Here is a 16,402-nt window from a genome sequence, read left to right on the forward strand (position 1 = left end):
TATATGTGTGTGTATTACATGTGTGTATGTGTATATATAAAATATATTTATACATACATAAACAATCAAGTTCACAGGTATTTGATATATTTATACGTTCGTTTTTTTTATTTATTTAAAATTTAAATCATTCACTCAAGTCAATTTCAGGCTCAAGTTGAATTAGAAAGGTGACTTAGAAAATATTAAATCATTGTTTCATGAGCTGAAAAATGCATATTCCTCACTCACAACAGTTACAGAAGCAATCTTAGGAAATGCTTTGCAGTTTCACAGAGTTCCTTTGAAAAGAAAAGCTTTTCAGATAGTAGGGTGAGGATGTTAGCATCTCGCTTATTCGGAGGTGTTGAGACCCAAAGTATATCAATATTTGAGAGATAAGTTCACCAAACCTTCAGCTGGGCTCCACAAGGCACTAGAGAGTTGGAAGACCCAGGCCTACATGGCTGAGGCGTATGAAGCGCGAAGTAGGAGATGATTAATGGAGAAGTATTGAATTAAAATTTCAAGATAGAGATGACTGGCGAAATCTAATTGAGGCCTTTTGCGTCAATAGGCATAGGAGATGATGATGATACATTTTTACATTCTATTCATTCTTACCTTCTATTCGTTTCTACCTTCTATTCATTCTTACCTTCTATTCATTTCTACCTTCTATTCATTTCTACATTCAATTAATTCCTACCTTCTATTTCTTTTTAACTTCTATTCATTCCTACCTTCTATTCATTCTTACCTTCTATTCATTCTTACCTTCTATTCATTTCTACATTTAATTAATTCCTACCTTCTATTTCTTTTTAACTTCTATTCATTCCTACCTTCTATTCATTTCTACCTTATATTCATTCTTACCGTCTATTCATTCCTACCTTCTATTCATTTCTACTTTCTATTCATTTTTACCTTCTATTCATTTCTACTTTCAATTAATTCCTACCTTCTATTTCTTTTTAACTTCTATTCATTCCTACCTTCTATTCATTTCTACCTTCTATTCATTCTTACCGTCTATTCATTCCTACCTTCTATTCATTCTTACCTTCTATTCATTACTACCTTCTATTCATTTCTACTTTCAATTAATTCCTACCTTCTATTTCTTTTTAACTTTTATTCATTCCGGCCTTCTATTTATTCCTACCTTCTATCCATTCCTACCTTCTATTTATTTCTACCTTCTATCCATTCCTACCTTCTATTTATTTCTACCTTCTATCCATTCCTACCTTCTATTTATTTCTACCTTCTATCCATTCCTACCTTCTATTCATTCCTATCTTCTATCCATTCCTACCTTCTATTCATTCCTATCTTCTATTCATTCTATCTTCTATCCATTCCAACCTTCTATTCATTCCTATCTTCTATTCATTCCTACCTTCTATCCATTCGTACCCTCTCTCCATTCCTACCTTCTATCCATTCGTACCTTCTCTCCATTCCTACCTTCTATTACTCCTACCTTCTATTATTCCTACCTTCTATTTATTCCTACCTTCTATCCATTCGTACCTTCTCTCCATTCCTACCTTCTATCCATTCGTAGCTTCTCTCCATTCCTATCTTCTATTATTCCTACCTTCTATTCATTCCTATCTTCTATGGATGAGTAAAGAAGCTAAATTTTCGAACCATCGGTGAAGCAGTCAGTAATGTGTCTGTTGAAACGTTAGCTGAATCAGTGAAAGAATTTGTTTAGTCAGCTTTCATTTGATTATTTTAATACTGTTAATCAAACTTAAAGAAGAATAACTAGGAAATTACAAAGTGGGGGAATTAAACTTCAAGTATCTGAATGTAGAAAACTTTTGAAACTTTAAAACCTGGTGTAGGGTCGATGCTAATATTTTCATCTCTCATTTCAAATTTGGCTTCTCATCTTGCTGATATATATATATATGTATATATATATATATATATATATGTATATATAAATTATGTATATATATATGTATATATATATACATATATATATATATATATATATATATATATTATATATATATATATATATATATATTCACAATGAAAATTTCCAAAAAATTAAAGAAATATATTAATCTGTTCAGAATATTTTCACTGCCAACGCACACAATATTTTATATTTTTAAAGTCCCTAGAGATTGCAAAAGAAACGGGGGAAGGAAAAGAAGACGTTGGATTGACCAACTAAGAAAATTTACCGGTATAAACTGGCACAGAAAGACAATAAAGAGACGCAAATGAAATGGCATGTCTGAGGCCTTTGTCCTGCAGTGGACTAGCAATGGATGATGATAATGTGTATGCTATGTATACACATAATATGTATGATGTATGAAATAAGAAATGACATGCATGTCTATTAACGCATGCATATGAATATGAATATGTATAATTGTGTGTGTACTCATTTATTTACTATTTTTTTTTATTTCTATTTCAATTAATTGATGTAAACATAATATGATTACATTGTTTAATTATTTAAGGTATATAGAAAATAATAACCTACGTTTCTTTCTATTTATTATAGAATAGTTTTGTTATTTGGCCTATAGTTTACCTTGACATTAGAGATTTTGTTAGTCAATAAATGTGATTCAGAGTTTTATCATAATTAGAATTAAGTTATAGAAAAAGATTAACGTTCCTAAGCAGCTCTTCTAGGAAAAGGACACTCCAAAATCAAACCATTGTTCTCTAGTTTTGGGTAGCATTTCTCTTCCTCTTGTTTTGTTAAAGTATCTATAGTTTATATAGGAAATGTTTATTTTGATATTATTACTGTTCTTAAAATATTTTATTTTTCTTTGTTTCCTTTCCTCACTGGGCTAATTTCCCTGTATTTATTTTAATGTTGTTACTCTTCTTAGATTATTTTATTTTCCTTTTTTCCTTTCCTTACTGGGCTATTTTCCCTGTTGGGGCCTCTGGGCTTGTAGCATCCTGCTTTTCCAACTAGGGTTGTAGCTTAGCTAGTAATAATAATAATAATAATAATAATAATAATATCAAGTTTATTGAGAACTTGAGGCAACCGTGACGTCACGCTCTTCAACAACCCTTCTTCTCCCCCCCCCCCTAACAATAACAAACTCCCGATTTACCTCATCCTTTTTATAGATCCTGGTCTGGTCTCTACCTAAGGTAACTTTACTACGAGAAAAGTTAAATGGAAATTTTATTTCCTTTCGCGTAAATCTCTGCATTTGTAATTACCCAACCTGATCAGGTTGGTACGCTGAAACACAATTTATCCATCGCAAACTGTATTCTGAAAGTTAGCAACTTTTACAAAGAAAGTTACAATAATATTCACCAACAATGACACGGCACGCACACTCTCCTTAAGGCTAAGCTGTTAAGAAAACGTGACAGGAAAATACAGTTACGCCGGGAGCACACTAGCGACTGTGGCGCCACAAAGCCACAGCATCGTGTGGCGGGGATGTAGTCTCCCATAGGTTTCCATTGTTTTCAAGTTTTGCCGCGTAAACTAGCGACTGTGGCTCTCTGTCGCTCATCCCCGCCACAGGCGTGAAAACAATGGAAACCTATGGGAGACCACATCCCCGCCACACGATGCTGTGGCTTTGTGGCGCCACAGAGTCGCGAGTGTGCTCCTGGCAGTAGTAGGTTGACCAAGGCACTAGCCATCCGTTAAGATACTATCGCTAGAGAGTTATTGGGACCTTTGACTGGCCAGACAGTACTTCGTAGGATCCTTCTATATTTAAGGCTCATTTTCCCTTTGCATATACATACTCCCAATAGTCTGGCCTATTTTCATACACATTCTCTTTCCTCATACACCTGACAACACTAGGATAAACGAAAATTCTTCTTCACTCAAGTTGATAACTACTGCACCTAGTGCACTGTAATTGCTCAGTGGCTACTTTCTACTTGGTAAGGGTAGAAGAGACTCTTTAGTTATGATAAGCAGCTCTTCTAGGGCACTCAAAAATCAAACCATTCTTCTCTAGTCTGGGGTAGTGCCATAGCCTCTGTATCATGGTCTTCCACTGTCTTGGGTTAAAGTTCTCTTGCCTGAGGGTACACTCGGTCACATTTCCTTATTTCCTTTCCTTACTGGGCTATTTTCCTCGCTGGAGCCCTTGGGCTTATATAGCATCTTGCTTTCCCAACTAAGGTTGTAGCTTAAGTAATAATAATAATAATAATAATAATAATTACGATGTCTCGACAGTTTTGTTGAAACGATACCCCAATACTCTTACATCACTAAACTTACCCAAGTAAACATGCTCGTACCAACAGTTGAAAAACATGAAAAATACAGTACATGTTTTTAGAATACCCGAGTCTCTCTCTCTCTCTCTCTCTCTCTCTCTCTCTCTCTCTCTCTCTCTCTCTCTCAACCTGAAGATTTTTTTTTATTTCTGAAGTGCTAAAGCAATGGTTTATGCTTCATTGAATAAACATTTTGTAGAGTAAATAGATTTCGTAGCTCTAAGCCCTTTACATAACTGCAGGCTTATTCTCAATAATGATTTTAAAAGTATTTATTATTGCGTGATTAACGAAGCTTGAGAAAGATTCGATAAAACGTTGTTTAAGCTAAAGAAATGTGCTGAATTTTCTTCATTAAGATTGGCAATTGAATGAATTGATAATACGATATTGCGGACTTCTCCGTGCAATTGGGAAACAATCTTATTTCAGTTTAACGAATCCAATTATATTAATAGGTTCGAATTTTGGTGGAACTAATGCGTATTATTCTAAAAGATTATCTAATTTTAGTGTAACCAAATCAGCCGGGTTTTTTTTTTTTTTTTTTTTATTGATTGATTTCCATTTGCTTCTCAATTTAATGATGTAGCGTATTCATTCCCTTGTTCCCTTTCCGCGCTGGGCTATTTTTCCCTGTTGGAGCCCTTTGGCTTATAGCATCTTGCTTTTCCAACTAGGGTTGTAGCTTTGCTGCTAATGATAATAATAATAATGATGATGTTCATGGATGTCGTGAATTTGCTTTTGTTAATAAATAATTTTAGAATGGAAATTAAGAAAAATTATAATTTTTATTGACAACCTTTACCCAGTCCATGCATGTTTATAAGTCCTTTTTTTCACATGGCATATTATTATTATTATTATTATTATTATTATTATTACTAGCCAAGCTACAACCCTATTTGGAAAAGCAAGATGCTATAAGCCCAAGGGCTCCAACAGGGAAAAATAGCCTAGTAAGGAAAGGAAATAAGGAAATAAATAAATGATGAGAATAGATTAACAATATACAAGTCTAAAAACAGTAACAGCGTCAAAACAGATATGTCATATATAAACTAGAAAAAGACTCATGTCAGCCTGGTCAACATAAAAACATTTGCTCCAACTTTGAACTTTTGAAGTTCTACTGATTCAACTACCCCATTAGGAAGATCTTTCCTCAACTTGGAATAAAACTTCTAGAATACTGTGTAGTATTGAGCCTCATGATGGAGAAGGCCTGGCTATTAGAATTAACTGCCTGCCTAGTATTACGAACAGGATAGAATTGTCCAGGGAGATCTGAATGTAAAGGATGGTCAGAGTTATGAAAAATCTTAGGCAACATGCATAATGAACTGTATTAAAAAATGTAACAATTGGCATGATTTAGAGGAAGTAGTTAGATAGTGTTTATTTTATTTTGGAGGGTTGTTAAAAATGTCATTAGCTTGGATTGCTTTATATATTACCGTATAAAGTTTTACAGCACTGGTATGGTAAGTGCCACAAATCAATTACTTGAGGTCCCTTTTTGAAAACTTCCTTGTCTAGCAATGTGTTGGACGGGGATTTGAGTCACGCTCAATCTCGATATTTCCTAGTAGTGTCTGCAACCTCACCATCCTTGTGAGAAACGGGTTGGGATTTGGGGTACCTATAAATATACCTGCTTAGTCATCAGCAACTATTGCCTGGCCCTCCCTGGTCCGAACTAGAATGAGAGGGTGATTGGAGCGCTGATTGTATGTGTATGTGGTCAGTATCTATGACATTGCCCTGTCATTTGCCTTGTACCAACCGTGTGTCACACGATCGTACATAAATTATTTTGTATATATTATGCTTGTATCTGCGCTCTTCCCTCGCACTAAAAAGAACCAGAATAAACATGTCTGCGTATTTCCTCTGTAACATAGTCTGTCTCTCGAACATGAAAATTCCTGTTGCCTTGAGGTTTTGTATATAAAGGAGAGTGTTCTTTAATAAAGTAACTTAGTTGCTTTCACACTGCCTTTGAGTTCACAACCTTTCTCTCGGCACCGTCACAGCCTCTTCCATTCATGAGTGACCTTTAATGTTGTAACCAGATCCTCGTACAGACTGGTAGACAAGCGAGGAGAATTCATCAGAAATATTCTCTAACGTAGATCTGTCTTAAAAGATCTTTCCAGCCCTTTTCCAGAAACACTGACGGGGGAGTTTCCCACGGTAGTGCTTGCTATTCTCTAACGTACATCAGTCTAAAGATCTTTCCAGCCCTTTTCCAGAACACGGTAGTGCTTGCTATTCTCTAACGTACATCAGTCTAAAGATCTTTCCAGCCCTTTTCCAGAAACATTGGCGGGGAGTTTCCCACGGTAGTGCTTGCTAATATGTACGACAGAACGTCACCGTCCACATTAGTTTGAAGTGTTACATCTTAAAACAGTTTAAATTGACTGTGCTTAGCAATGTCTTTTTCATAAACATGCTAAAATCATATTTTAAAGAAAGGGTGAAATCAAAACTGAAGTCGTGTTGATGTGGTATTATTATTATTATTATTATTATTATTATTATTATCATTATTATTATTATTATTACTTGCTAAGCTGCAACCCTAATTGGAAAAGCATGATGCTATAAGGCCAGGGGCTCCAACAGGGAAAATAGCCCAATGAGGAAAGGAAACAAGGAAAAATCAAATATTTTAAGAGTAACAACATTAAAATAAATATCTCCTCTATAAGCCCAGGGGCTCCAACAGGGAAAATAGCCCAGTGAGGAAAAGGAAATAAGGAAAAAATCAAATCTTTTAAGAAGAGTAACAGCATTAAAATAAATATCTCCTCTATAAGCCCAGGGGCTCCAACAGGTAAAATAGCCCAGTGAGGAAAGGAAACAAGGAAAAATCAAATCTTTTAAGAAGAGTAACAGCATTAAAATAAATATCTCCTCTATAAGCCCAGGGGCTCCAACAGGGAAAATAGCCCAGTGAGGAAAGGAAACAAGGAAAAATCAAATATTTTAAGAAGAGTAACAACATTAAAATAAATATCTCCTCTATAAACTATAAAAACTTAACAAAACAAGAGGAAAAGAAATAAGATGGAATTGTGTGCCCGAGTAGACCTTTTTTATGATAAACGTTGCATATCTATTTATGTAGAGACTATGCTATACCCAAACTTAAATAACGTTTAATTTCATCTGTGAAAATTGACTTAGAAAGTATAGTAGTTTGAATTTGAGTCTTTTTATAGTTTATATGTGACATATCTGTTTTTGACGTTGTTAATAGTTTATGTAGGACATATCTGTTTTGACGTTGTTACTGTTTTTAGAATGATTTATTGTTAATTTATTCTCATTTATTTATTTCCTTATTTCCTCTCCTCACTGGGCTATGTTTGCCTATTGGAGCCCTTGAGTTTAAAGCATCTTGCTTTTCTAACTAGGGTTGTAGCTTGGCTAGTGATAATGATAATAATATTATTCGCTGTTTTGACGTTGTTACTGTTTTTAGAATTTATTGTTAATTTATTCTCATCATTTATTTATTTCCTTTCCTAACTGGGCTATTTTTGCCTATTGGAGCCCTTGGCTTAAAGCATCTTGCTTTTCCAACTAGGGTTGTAGCTTGGCTAATAATAATGATAATAATAATAATAATAATAATAATAATAGACCTTGGCTTAAAGCATCTTGCTTTTCCAACTAGGGTTGTAGCTTGGCTAATAATAATAATAATAATAATAATAATAATAATGATAATAATAATAATAATAGACCTTGGCTTAAAGCATCTTGCTTTTCCAACAAGGGTTGTAGCTTGGCTAATAATAATAATAATAATAATAATAATAATAATAATAATAATGATAATAATAATAATAATAAGTGAACGTACAATTACCTTCCCTTTCGTAGTTTTGTTTTGAAAGTTCCTTGTCGGTCATCCAGCAGTTTTGCGTGAGATCTGTTATATTCGGAAAATTTGTTGAACTAGACAACTATCACAGTAAGAGTGCAAAGCGATCTACGTGTCTACCTGGCAACCTGTTGGACAGGAGTTCGAGATGTGCTTAAGCTCGATCGTGTCTAGTATTTTTTAACCAAACCTGTTAGCAAAGAATTTGGGTTCTATGGATCCTATGGGTCTACCAGCTGAGTCATTAGCAGCCATTGCCTGGCCCCCCTGGTTCTAGCTTGATGGTGAGGAGGCTTGGGCGCTCATATGTGCATATGGTTAGTATCTATGACATTGCCCTGTCCTTTGCCTCTGCCATTCATGAGTGACCTTTAAATGTTGAAACCAGATACTCGTATTTATTGTTTTCCATTCTAAATTAGATTGGTAAACATAGTCCTTAAGTGCTTTACATTTTTGTAAATTAATAAGTTAAAAAAATTATTTTGTAGTGGAGAAAATATAGTAATTAACAGTAGTACATACAAATAATTTATCTTATTATCTCATTCTGTCTTTTCTATTACAACAAATGCTTGTATGTCATATATATTTCTAATATATTTTGCATGTGTGAAAACTACAACTATTATGAACATAAATCATGCCTCAATATTTATCCTTAATAACTATTCAGGAAATGTAGCACCGAAAATTGCTTTTTAGTTCATCTTCGTAAGCCGACATTTTTAATGACCAATGGAGAATCGCTTAAGAAACGTTTACGTCAAGTAACCAATCATAGCATTCGTTTCATGGATGCGTGGCTCCGAAGTACCTGCATGCATTGACAGGGTTGCCAGGTTTTCTAAATGAGAAATAGCCAACTTCTAATCAACAGAAGCTTTAATAGGCCAAACCATTAGTAGAAAAACGCCAAATATTAAGTATAAGACCTGCATTTTTTCATATTACATAAGGCCAACCAATTAAAAAAAACAAAAAAACAAATTTGAGGTTTTTGGCCTAATAAAGGCCAAACTGGCAATCCTGGCGTTGATCTCCAAACCAGTTTCACTGTGAACTGTGGAGTCGTTGTGTTGAGTGTTTTGTTTATCATGGATTTAGTGATTTACTACGCTTGTTTTTACGCCTTTCAAGAATGTGTTATAAGCCTCAGAATCCTATGAACACTTATCAAGGTCTGTAATTTGCCCTCTTTTCAAAGTGAGTAATTTAAACCTATTCTGACAAAATTCATCTCGACCTGTTAGCCCTACGGTTACGCTGCCTTGACTGTATTGGTAGACTGCAACGTACTGTAGGCTACACTGGCCTGTAATTAAACAAGTTAGGGAGAGACTGCTCCATGCAGCAGGTTAGCAAAGCCATGATTTCATGTGTCAAGTTAAGGAGACGCTGCTACACATTGCAGGTTAGCAGACACTACTTCACGTGTGAAGTTAGGGATTTCCAGGTCATAATAAGACCTTGGGGGAGATCACGGTGCTGTGGTATGTGCCCACCGTAGGTTAAGAATTAATGTTAGGTTAAGATGCAGATTTGTACCATGCCAAAATCGACAGAGTGGTGCTACCCATTTGTTTGTTTATCAAATAATATTTACCTCATACGTACATTATCCTCCTTACCAGTCATTATTGTAATTATAGTAGGCCATGAAATTTGGATCGATCGTCAGTATTATTTCAACTAGAAAATCAATTAACATTACGCAAGAAGTTGGGTTTTATATATAGTTATTATTTTTTTAAGTTACTTTTAATTCTTTACGTTTTCGCTACTGTTATTTTTATTTGTGGGATTTAAACTAAATGGGTAATTATTTACGTCATAAATGCATAGTTAATCCACTACAACTCTTTAAAAAAAATGTTGGAAACCCTGAGTATTTTTGATAGTGGAAAAAATGGGTAAATGAAAAGGTTCTTCCTAACCTAACCTAACGTAGGACGATGGGCCCTCTTCGGGAAGCTCAGCTATTCATAACCCCCCCCCCCACCCACCCCCTTGACGCTTTTAAGTTACACTGTAAAGCATTATGATGCATGCTAATCTAGCCTTCCCATCCTGCCCTTAGTTAGATCGTAAATAATAATCCTACTATAAAACGCATTCGAACTTAACCAACCTAACTAGGAAGCCAGGGAAAAACTGCCTGAGGAGTTTCATCCCCTCCACTTCTCGTCCCTTCCTGCGACCCCCTCCACTCCTCGACTTTCCCTGCGACCCCTCCACTCCTCACCCTTCCCTTCAACCCTCCACTCCTCACCCCTCCCTATATCCCCTCCACTCCTCACCCTTCCCTGCAACTCATCCACTCCTTGCCCCTCCCTAAATTCCCTTCCACTCCTTGCCCCCTCCCTGCCTTCCCTTCAACTCCTCGCCACCTCCCTACCTCCCCCTCCACTCCTCACCCCTCCCTACATCCCCTTCCACTCCTCTCTCCCTCCCTGCCTCCCCCTCCACTCCTCTCCCTTCCATGCCCCCCCCCTCCACTCCTCGCCCTTCCATGCCCCCCCCTCCACTCCTCGCCCTTCTATGCCCCCCCCCCTCCACTCCTCGCCCTTCTATGCCCCCCCCCTCCACTCCTCGCCCTTCCATGCCCCCCCCCCTCCACTCCTCGCACCCCCTTCCACCCCTGCACTTCTCCAACAATATATACTTCCTTTGTTGTCTTGGTTCTAAGATTTGATGTTAGAACTATCCGCAAATGGAATAGTGCCGTTGCCTGTGGAATGAAAAGTCATTTTATGCAGGATAGCTTGAATAAAAAAAAAAAATCCTCATTCTTTCTGAAACAGAAAATGTCACAGAAATTGCACCGGAAAATAACCTCAATTCCTGGCCATCATCTTTCGTGCTCCGAATTGTGGATAGTCTTCTCCAGTTCCACAATACTCTTGAATTACTGACTTGGTGGAGATTGAAGTACTCCTCGTTTAAGAAAGAGTAGATAAGCTGACTAGCTAGCAATTACTTATTGTGCTGGATCTGGTTTTAAAGTTTATATATATATATATATATATATATATATATATATATATATATATATATATATATATATATATATATATATATATATATATTTATATATTTATATATATATTTATATATATATTTATATATTTATATATATATTTATATATTTATATATATATAAATATATATATATTTATATATTTATTTATATATATATATATATATATATATATATATATATATATATATATATATTTATATATATATATATATATTTATATATATATATATATTTATATATTTATATATATATATATATTTATATATTTATATATTTATATATATATATTTATATATATATAATATATATATATATATATATATTTATGTATATATATTTATATATATATATATTTATATATGTATATATATATATATATATATATATTTATATATATATATATATATATTTATATATATAATATATATTTATATATATATATATTTATATATATATATATATACATATATATATATATATATATATTTATATATATAAATATATATATATATATATATATATATATATATATATATAAATATATATTATATATATATAAATATATATTATATATATAATGGAACTCCAAAACCATTTATATACATCAAGAAAGCCTCTTTTACCAACAGCACCAGCCAACAATGTCCTGTTTTCTTTCGTCATTCAGTGGGGGGTTAGTTGAGGGAAAAAATGCAATCGATTCAGAACAAAAACTTCCCTCCAATGTAAAGAAAGTTTATAAACTTTCATAAATTGATGAAAGCTATTAGCTGCCAAAGCTATGTGAACTCGAGAAAGTCTCTTTGAATTTACTAACTGATAGGTACAAAACCACCTTATTTTATGTTGTAGGTTGGCCAGGACACTAGCCACCCGTTGAGATACTATCGTTAGGGAGTTATTGGGTCCTTTGTCTGACCAGACAGTACTACATTGGATCCCTATCTCTGATTACGGCTCATTTTTCCTTTGCTAACACATACACCGAATAATGTGACCTATCCTTTCCACATTCTCCTTTGTCCTCATACACCTAACAACACTGAGATTACCAAACGATTCTTCTTCACCCAATTTTTCAGTGGTTGCTTTCCTCTTGATAAGGGTAGAAGAGACTCTATAGCTATGGTAAGCAGTTCTGTTAAGAGGACACTCCTAAATCAAACCATTGTTCTCAAGTCTTGGGTAGCGCCATAGCCTCTGTACCATGGTCTTCCACTGTCTCTTAATCTTGTATAGATGTCAATTACCGTGAAAGGGCCAATTTTTTTGCCATAATGAAATTCAGGAGGAACTTATATGACTGGACTTATCCATAAACGTACCTACAGTAATTGAAATTTAGGCGACCAGTCCAAAGAACTGACCACACATTAAATTTCCAAAATGTAAAATATTTTTTGTGGTGGTACTAAAATAAAATATAAGCATTCTGTAATCTTTCTTGAAATATATAAACCGATGACTCCCTTGGATAAGAATTTCTGAACACACCTTCTCCCGAGAGACTGTCATAGACCTTTTCAAAAGAAACTACATTGTTATTGAGTTTTGCGTTTGTAAATCACAATCTTACTCGAGAAGGAAGCAGCACTGAACGAGGGAAATGTCATGATTTATGGCTTATAACTTCAAGGGTAGAGGAAGGAAGAAATACAGTCTTCCCTTTTTTATTCAACTCCATCAGGAAGATAGATGTTAAGGCAAAATTCTGGAGATTGTGTCACGCTAAAGGAGATGTATATCAAAGAAAGAGGAAAAGGCATATTAGTTTATTTTTCCATCTTTTCAAAAGGTTGGTGGAGTCTTAATTCTAAAAGCCCTTTGCTCCAATCATTTGGACTTTCTTATTTTTATTTGTATTTAATTTTTCAATAAATGGTCCTCAATCTTACAGGTGTGGTTAGCCAGTGGGTTAGCTAGGTTAAATAGGCCTGTTATCGCCCATAAACTGTTTCTTTTGCCAGCCTTTTGTTCTTATCGAATCTGTCTTTCCCGTAAGGCACAAAAGTTCAATCGTTTCTCATATTATATGTCCCAGAAATTCCATCTACCACCTCCTTATCACTTTTAGAAGTGATCTCTCCTGAACCACTCTTCTCCTCACTCCTCATTTGTTACTCTCTGACCATGGGATCTTCAACATTCTTCTGTAAAACCATAATTCAGATGCATTTATTTTATGTTTCAAGTTTTTGTTTAATGTCCACGTCTCTGAGCCTTAAGTAAGTGTGGACCATACATAGGTTTTCAGTGATCTAACTCTTGTCTGAATCCCTATCCTGTTGTTTTGTCATTAGAGTTTTCATACTGTTGACTGCATTTTATGCCATTAGTATTTTTTCATATTTATTAATTACCTCTTACATCGTGTGTTATTATACAGCTTAGATATACTAAAGCATTAGTTTTATTGTTGTTCTGGCCATTATGATGTTGCAACATGAGGTGTCATGATTTTTTTCATGCTACTACCACCTCTTTTCTTCATTCAACATCTTAATTCAGTCTTGATAGTAGTACTATTTTTTTTTGCGAAAGTAGTAAGTACTATAACAAGATGTTTTATCTCGATAGGATTAAAAGTTTTCTTAACCAAGAAGGTTTAAAAGTAATACTTTTACCCATAGTCTTTAATAATAGCCTTGATGATATTACGATTCTTTGATAAAATAAGTAGGAAAGTGTTCAGTACTGTAACAAGATGTTTTATTTCTATAGCATCAAAAGTTTTCATAGCAAAGAAGGTTTAAAAGTAATACTTTTACCCATAATATATGGTAATTGCACAAGGTTGTTAAACCTATTTTCACATAACCCGGTGGGAAGGAAAAGTAATCAGAGCTTCCATGTAGATTTTGATAATAGATAAGATATCAATCATGTACTGCCCTACAACATGTTAGATGCTGATAATTAGACTCATATGCAGTCTTTTAAAATGCAGATCTCATTTTTCTTATTTTATTTTGCTTCACTACAGTCCATTGAACCTAAAATATTTTAGAACTGAATTAAAAAGGTCAGTGGTAGGCAATTTCAAGGAATAGAAAGGTCAGTGGTAGGCAATTTCAAGGAATAAAAAGGTCCGTGGTAGGCAATTCTAAGGAATAAAAGGGTCAGTGGTAGGCAATTTCAAGGAATAAAAAGGTCAGTGGTAGGCAATTTCAAGGAATAAAATGGTCAGTGGTAGGATATTCTAGGAATAAAAAGGTCAGAGGTAGGCAATTCTAAAGAATAAAAAAGGTCAAGAGGTAGTAAATTCTAAGGAGTAAAAAGGTCAGAGGTAGGCAATACTAAGAAATAGAAAGGTCAGTGGTAGGCTATTCTAAGGAATAAAAATGTCAAAGGTATGCAATTCTAAGGAATAAAAAAAGGTCAGAGGTAGTAAATTCTAAGGAATAAAAAGGTCAGAGGTAGGCAATGCTAAGAAATAGAAAGGTCAGAGATAGGCAATGCTAAAAAATAAAAAGGTCAGAAATAGGCAATTTTAAGGAATAAAAGGGTCAGAAATAGGCAATTTTAAGGAATAAAAAGGTCAGAGATAGGCAATTCTAATGAAAAAAAGTGAGGTAAGGAATACTAAGTAATATAAAGGTCAGAGATAGGCTATTTTAAGGAATTAAAATGTCAGATAGGCAATTTTAAGGAATAAAAAGGTCAACAGTAAGGCAATTCTATGGAATAAAAAAGTTAGAGATAGAAAATTTTAAGGAATAAAAAGGTCAGAGGTAGGCAATTCTAAGGAATGAAAAGGTCAGTGGCAGGCAATTCTAAGAAATAGAAAGGTCAGTTTTATACAATTATAAGGAATAAAGAGGTCAGTGTTAGGCTATTCTTAAAAATAAAAAGGTCAGTGTCAGGCATTTCTAAGGAGTAAAAGGGTCAGAAGCAGGCAATTCTAAAGAAGAAAAAGGTCAGAGAGGGAATTTTAAGTAATGAAAAGGCCAGAGGTATGCAATACTATGGAATAAAAGGGTCAGGAGTAGGAAATTTTAAGGAATATAAAGGTCAGAGGTAAGCAATACGAAGGAACAAAAAAGTCAGAGGTAGGCATTTCTAAGGAATAAAAAGGTCAGTGATAGGCAATTCTAAGGAATAAGATGGTCAGTGGTAGGCCACTCTAAGGAATAAAAAAGGTCAGAAATAGGCAATTCTAAGGAATGAAAAGGTCAGAAATAGACAATTCTAAGGAATAAAAGGGTCAGAAATAGGCAATTTTAAGGATTAAAAGGTCAGTGTTAGGCAATTCTAAAAAATAAAAAGGTCAGTGGTCGGCAATTGTAAGGAATAAAGGGTCAGAAGTGGGCAATTCTAAGGAATAAAAAGATCAGAGAGGGGTAATTTTAAGGAATAAAAAGGTCAGAGGTAGGCAATTCTAATGCATAAAAAGGTCAGTGTTAATCAATTCTAAGCCATAAAAAGGTCAGTGGTAGGCAATTTTAAGGAATAAAAGGGTCAGAAGTAGGCAATTCTAAGGAATAAAAAGGTCAGTGGTAGGCAATTCTGCAGAATTATTATAATAAGTACAGTAGTTATTTATTTTTATTGTAATAGACGATATTATTACCATTCCCTTCTTGCTCCCACAGTCCTCGCAGCCCACGAGACTATCGTCAAGTGCCCGACGCCGGGCTGCTCCGGGCGCGGCCACGTCAACCAGTCCCGCCACTGCCACCGCTCCCTGTCCGGCTGCCCCGTCGCTGCCGCTTCCAAACAGGCCGCGAGACACGCCCGCCAACGCATGGCACTGCTGCAGCAGCCCCCACACATCCCGCCACTCCAACAAACAGGTGATTAATCGTTGCTTCGACATGAAGCAGTGGTGTTGATGTTATATTGAAAACTTCATTCTTGTTGAAGATTAGTAATATCAATCCTTATTCTTATTTGTTACAGCTACAGCTAATAGGTTTATTATTATCTGTCTGGCTAAATCTCTTACTGATAAAGATTAATAGTAAAAGTTTAGTTTTTCTACTTAATGGCTGTACTGTTTATCATTGTAATTGCAACAAATTCTTCAATGGTATTTAGCTGATTAAACTACTATAGATAGTAATTATTATTATCAATATTAACTTCATCCCTGAAGATTTCGACGATTTTTTAAGGATTAAATTTGGTCCACATGTGAATAAGATTCCATTGAGAGCTTGAGTTATGACAAACTGCCAACCATTTAGTTTGTAATATATATCTTGGGAATTTATATA

The 16,402-nt window shown here is 34.7% G+C and overlaps 1 protein-coding gene across 1 annotated transcript in view; it reads left to right on the forward strand.

Annotated features, from left to right (window-relative positions):
• LOC137620459 (myelin transcription factor 1-like) overlaps positions 1–16,402 on the forward strand; it is a 131,823-nt gene that overhangs the window by 92,569 nt on the left and 22,852 nt on the right. The window contains 1 exon segment of the mRNA XM_068350617.1: positions 15,779–15,979. Within this exon segment, the coding sequence (XP_068206718.1) occupies positions 15,779–15,979 (201 nt within the window).

Source organism: Palaemon carinicauda, chromosome 27, assembly GCF_036898095.1.
Source record: "Palaemon carinicauda isolate YSFRI2023 chromosome 27, ASM3689809v2, whole genome shotgun sequence".
Classification (NCBI taxonomy): Eukaryota; Metazoa; Arthropoda; class Malacostraca; order Decapoda; family Palaemonidae; genus Palaemon; species Palaemon carinicauda.